Source organism: Rhea americana, unplaced genomic scaffold (assembly GCF_003343005.1).
Source record: "Rhea americana isolate MKP2758 unplaced genomic scaffold, rheAme1 scaffold_131, whole genome shotgun sequence".
In the NCBI taxonomy this organism is placed as follows: Eukaryota; Metazoa; Chordata; class Aves; order Rheiformes; family Rheidae; genus Rhea; species Rhea americana.
Window position 1 is genome coordinate 2,340,494 of NW_028185384.1, and position 5,103 is coordinate 2,345,596.

General features: G+C 46.6%; 2 protein-coding genes across 2 annotated transcripts in view; one reads left to right on the forward strand and one right to left on the reverse strand.

Annotated features, from left to right (window-relative positions):
• POLE2 (DNA polymerase epsilon 2, accessory subunit) overlaps positions 1-1,602 on the reverse strand; it is a 20,324-nt gene extending 18,722 nt beyond the window's left edge. The window contains exon 1 of the mRNA XM_085297879.1: positions 1,583-1,602. Within this exon, the coding sequence (XP_085154005.1) occupies positions 1,583-1,602 (20 nt within the window). The remainder of the gene's footprint in view (positions 1-1,582) is intronic.
• A 522-nt stretch (positions 1,603-2,124) lies between these two features.
• KLHDC1 (kelch domain containing 1) overlaps positions 2,125-5,103 on the forward strand; it is a 30,882-nt gene continuing 27,903 nt past the window's right edge. The window contains exon 1 of the mRNA XM_085297861.1: positions 2,125-2,345. Coding sequence (XP_085153987.1) covers positions 2,244-2,345 — 102 coding nt within the window. The 5' untranslated portion in view covers positions 2,125-2,243. The remainder of the gene's footprint in view (positions 2,346-5,103) is intronic.

A 5,103-nucleotide genomic window follows, 5' to 3' on the forward strand; every position in this document is an offset into this window, starting at 1 on the left:
GCCACCCGTGTTATTTTGGTCGCCCTTCAGGCAGTGATGGAGGCTCGTTGGCCTSTGAGACGGCACGGGACGCTTTCCCCCCCGTGCTTCGTTCGCTCCTTGATCAGCCTCGTCTAATTTTTCCCAGCCCCAGAGCAGGGCTGCTAGCAGGCGACTGTAGCTCTGCAGTGTGTCGCTCGGTTGTACGCTGTCTTTCATGGATCAGCTTCACCTTTTCACTGCTTTGCCTGACAGTTTTATACTCGGAAGGGAGCACAGTGGTGCCCGCCGGTTTATTTTTGTGTTCTTGTACCGTGACAGTAGCTGTCCTACCCGAACACCAGGTTCACGAGCGCAGCCGTTAGTCACCGCAGAGTTCATTAGGTAGGAAACTCACAGCATTTCTGTTCGTCACCCCACAGCAGTGACTAGCATCTCCCAGGACTGTGAGCCAGGGGTACCTTCCTGTCGATCCTGTCTTCGCCAGCAAGCACACAACTGTCCTATCTGTTGTTTTTATGCATACCCATGCCCCTCGAAAGAGACTGCAGGGACGTAAGGCCAGGTTAAAAAAAAAAAAAAAAAAAGTCTATTTTCTATAGCTCATTTGCAGCTGAATCATGTACAGTCAGTCCTCCTCATTCGGGAGGAAGCACATAATTGAAGCTGAATCTGCTCTCTGTAGATAGACAAAAGCTACCCTCTGACAGGTCTCAATTATTTTGCCTGGAAATATGTTCCTTTTCTCATTTCAGACACTCAGCTATCTTTAGGTGCAAATTATGAACTCAATTATTATATCAGATCTCCTATTTGCTAAGATTACTGCTTATTCTCCTGTAAAGAAAAAATTAATTTTGGCATCTAGCTCACGTCTCACCTGGAAAAGGAAGGTAGCCCTCTTTTAACAAAAGGAAAGCATTGCCCAAACCCTGGAATATAAAGCATACTCCTGCGACATCCTGCAGTACGTGGGGTTTTGTTAAATTGCTGGGAGCCTCCCACCGGAGATATAAAAGTATTCTAGCATGAGCTGTAGACTCCTGCTCCACGAAGCCATCTGTCTCCCATTCTGCAAATTATGCCCAGCTCTTTGTCTCTGCCGTCCGTCACGACTTTGCTGGACATCATGGTGCTGGCGTCTCGGCACACGCCGGCACGGCTCAGGAGCAGAGCAAGACTGCTCTATTGAGAAAGGCTGGCGTATTAYGATCAGACAGCACCTCTACCTCGTGCCAAAGGTGAACTGATGCAACTGTGTTGTTACACCAAGCACGGCAGATCTCATTTTCATGTGTGTCAACGCTCCACTGACAAAAGCCAAAGGCTGCTTTGCACTGCTGCTCAGCTTTTCTGAGACATCATGTTATAGCTCTATTTGATCTATAGGTCTTTTGTATTTAGAATTTGTTACTTTTTTATTTATTTTTTTAGCTCTTTCAAATGCTCGTTCTTGTGTTTTTAACCATTCACCCCAAGGTATCGGCAGCATTGTATTTCTTCATTTTAGTATTAGCGATCGTCAGGATTAACTAGCATCTTCTCTTCCAGCTCTAACAGAAGAAACGCATGTCCCTTCCCACAAAAAAATCTTTATAATTACTTTTTGCAGTCATTTTGCATGGTGGCAAGCATTCATTTCCCACAAGCTCCATTAGCACCTCATTTCAGAAGAGCTGCACATTTTATTTTTAACTCCATCCATCCTAATTGCACCCACAGTTCACCTGGAATTCACTGGGTTGTTGATCTAACAGCACAGGCACTAGCATGGCAGCATAAGAGGCTACTGCTTTTCCAGCCTGCGGTTTAAGGGTAGACCACTATACAGCAAACAGTATATAATGGAATCTATATTACTTATGAGTGGAGCTCCCTCAAAAAATGAAAAACATATGAAGTTTGGGACATGATGGCAGTCACCACGCTGCTCGGTGCAGAGAGAGCCGATCCAGGAGGGGCGCGAGGGTCGGCCCCGCCGAGTGCCGCCCCGCAGCCACCCCCGCCGCGGCACCCCGGGCAGCGGGTCGGTCCCTGCCCCGGCCGGGCGGCTCCGGGCACCCGCTGGCGCTGAGGGGAGGCGGCGGCGGCCCGTGACGCCCCACACTTTAGACCCTCCTCGCTTGCCGTCCGCCTCGAGAGGGGTGTGTGTGTGGGGAGGAGGGGAACGACCGGCGGCGAGCCGCAGCCTCTCCCGGAGGAGGCGGTGGCGGAACGCGAGCACTGAGGCAGGCCGGCAGCTTCCTCCTCCTCCTCCTCCTAAGATGGCGGCAGACTCCGCGGAGCAGTTCTGCGTGGCCGAGGAGCGGAGCGGCCACTGCGCCGTGGTGGACGGGAACTTTCTCTATGTGTGGGGGGGATACGTGGTAAGGYGGCAGGCGGTGGCCGCAGGGCGCCGGGGACGAGCGTGGGGGGTGTGTGTGTAGGGGGGGAACCGGGGGACGGGGATGGGCGCGAGGAGCCGCACGGCGGGGCCGGCGCGCCGCCACCCGGGGGACGCGGGGTTCAGGAGCCCCGGGGCCGCCCGGCCACTCTGCCCTAACCGCGGCGCCCCCAGCCACCCCTCAGCCCGTGCAGCCCCCACGGCGAGCCGGGAGCGGAGCGCTGTTTACCTCAGCGCGGGCGCTGATTGGCCGGCGGCGGCGGCGCGCGCCGGAGGGGCGGGCGCTTTAAACGGCGGCGGCGGCGCGCGTGGGGCTTGGCTTTGTAACGGTTTCAACGGTCGCTCTGAGGGGGAAAGGCGCGCGAGGGGAGGAGCCGCCAGGATCTCTAGCCTGTCCTCCGGCTGCTTATTCTTTTCTGTGTGCTTATCCTCTTCTGTGAGGATTAGTTCCTGAAACTGGTAGAAATGATGCCCCCTTGTTTTTCCATCCTTTCCTTTATGCAGACCGTGTTTGAGAAGGGTTTGTGAGCCGAGTCGCTTCCTTTGTCCTAGGAATATGTACTTACATACTCAGGGCTAAGTATTTCTCTTGTCTCCCTCCCTTTGTAAGGATGACAGCTATAATGCTGGGCTGCACTTTTTCCTTTTGTATTGTTCGCTTTCTTGCTTCTGAGTCCTCAGTTTTTTTAGTTATTTGCAGTATTTTTTAACTGACACAGCATATTTCCTTCCTCAGAAAGCAGTTCTGTCATTCCTAAGATGTGCTGATAGTAGACTAGAGCACATCTGCTTTTCTTCATCAAAGGACCACTGACAGTTCTGATATAAATAAATCCTTGTGACTTTTAGCTCTGGATGAATTCAGTCTGAAAGGGAACTGTTAATGATACTATCCAATATCCACAGCTAGTACATTCTCTCCTCAGTCTATACGTACTGCCTCTAAAATGTGAAAGTATGTAGCTCTGCTTTATGTCGTGCCCAGTCTTGCTCAGGTTGAAAACATGTTACTGGGAACATTTTCAATATTTTATATGTATATTTTTCACAGGCTAAGGTAAGCTTTCATATGTGCAAAATGTAGAGTTCCTCACTCGAATACACAAGGGTTAGATGGGGAGTCCTGAATTTTAATTTTAAAATAGGCCATATTATGAGTGCCAGAAATGTCAGAGGGATGGAATTGTTGAGCATTTCTGATCTGGAGTCCTCGGAAAGCTGTGCCTTTCTAGGGCTCTCAGGTGCTGAGGGTCTGACTGTCTCTCTCGTCTCCTCCTGAAGCACATTATTATTTATTTTCTAGGAATCAGAATGTGTTGGTTTTTGTTTTTTAAGTAAAAAACGTTGGACTCAAAAGGTGGGATAGAGCTGGGGAAGGGCAGCACTTGTCAAGAGTCACCCTATTCCTGAGCTTGATTCWTTTGACTGGAAAAAGATTGTATTGCCACCAGAGCTGCAAGTGACCACAGAAATACTTTGATCTTTGGAAACTAAGACTAGATTGACTAGTGCGTTATTTTCAAAGGCTTTCTAATGAAGAACTCTGGGTTCGTGGAACAATCAAAACTAAGAATACGTCAAGTTTAACAAGTAACTTGCCAAAAATGCATTTAGCAGTTTTTACATTTTTACCTGTGCAAAGTGTTAGGAAAATCATTGAGTTAGATTGACCTCTGTAAAGTGCTATTTAAACACTATTTACATTTTATGATTGATGAGGGACTGCTGCCCAGCCAACATAATCTTAGCATCAGTGTATTTGCTCAGAACTTGTTCTCTAGCAAATACTTGGCCTCTCACTAATGAAATATCTAAATTAAATTTAGCAGACATTTGCATGTTGTGAAAGCGGCAAGCTGCATATAACAGCAGAATCTACCTCATGAAAGGTACCTGGCAAAATAAACTGTAACAAATGTAGTGCTTGCATGCCTGGTTGACAGCTTTCAGTTGAGAAGGTAATAGTAAAGTATCACATAAAAGCAAGTAATCAATATCAGWAATTACACTGTTCATTTTTATATTTAGCTTCTTTTGCTTGCGCTCATTCCCTTTTAATCTGTGAGGTTTTTTTATTTACCAAATCTGGCTGTTTATTCCCCAACAGAGTAACAGTTTCAGTTCTTTCTGTCTCAAATACTAAGACAACAGTTAATGACGTTAATGTTATCCAGCCTGAGTTCTGCAGCTGTGTTCTTTCAGACTTCTTTTTCCTCTGTTACTCTTCCTAATCATTATTTCCCAAATCATTTTTATTTCTTATATGGCCTCTGCTTGGGAGTCCTCATAGATCTGTTTTCCACAGAAGAAGTAAGCTGCTTCTTCATGTTATGATATAGTGAAGCTATTTTGTATATGACATTGTGTTCTTTTAAGCTCCTTCCTTCAGTCACTACAAGTAACTGTTCTTTTTGTGCTTTTCAGTTACATTTGTCTGTGTATTTTTCCATTATGTCTAGAATGCCTCCTAGTTAAAAGCATCTCCCAAAGCAGAAAATAATGGATTTTAATTCAGGAACTTCAAATCTGGTCTGTTTTATGTTGTAACATGTTTTTCTTGGAATAACACAAATTGGAAAATCTGTGCCTTTAATGGAAGTGCCTCAGGAATTAAGTACTTTTCTCTTGACTTTTTATCCAGTTGTTGGGTTTCACTGCTATTTTATCCATTCTTTACCTATCCACAGATTTTTGGCAAAGTCTTAATTTCTGGAGATGGTAAAAAAAAAAAAGAAAAAAAA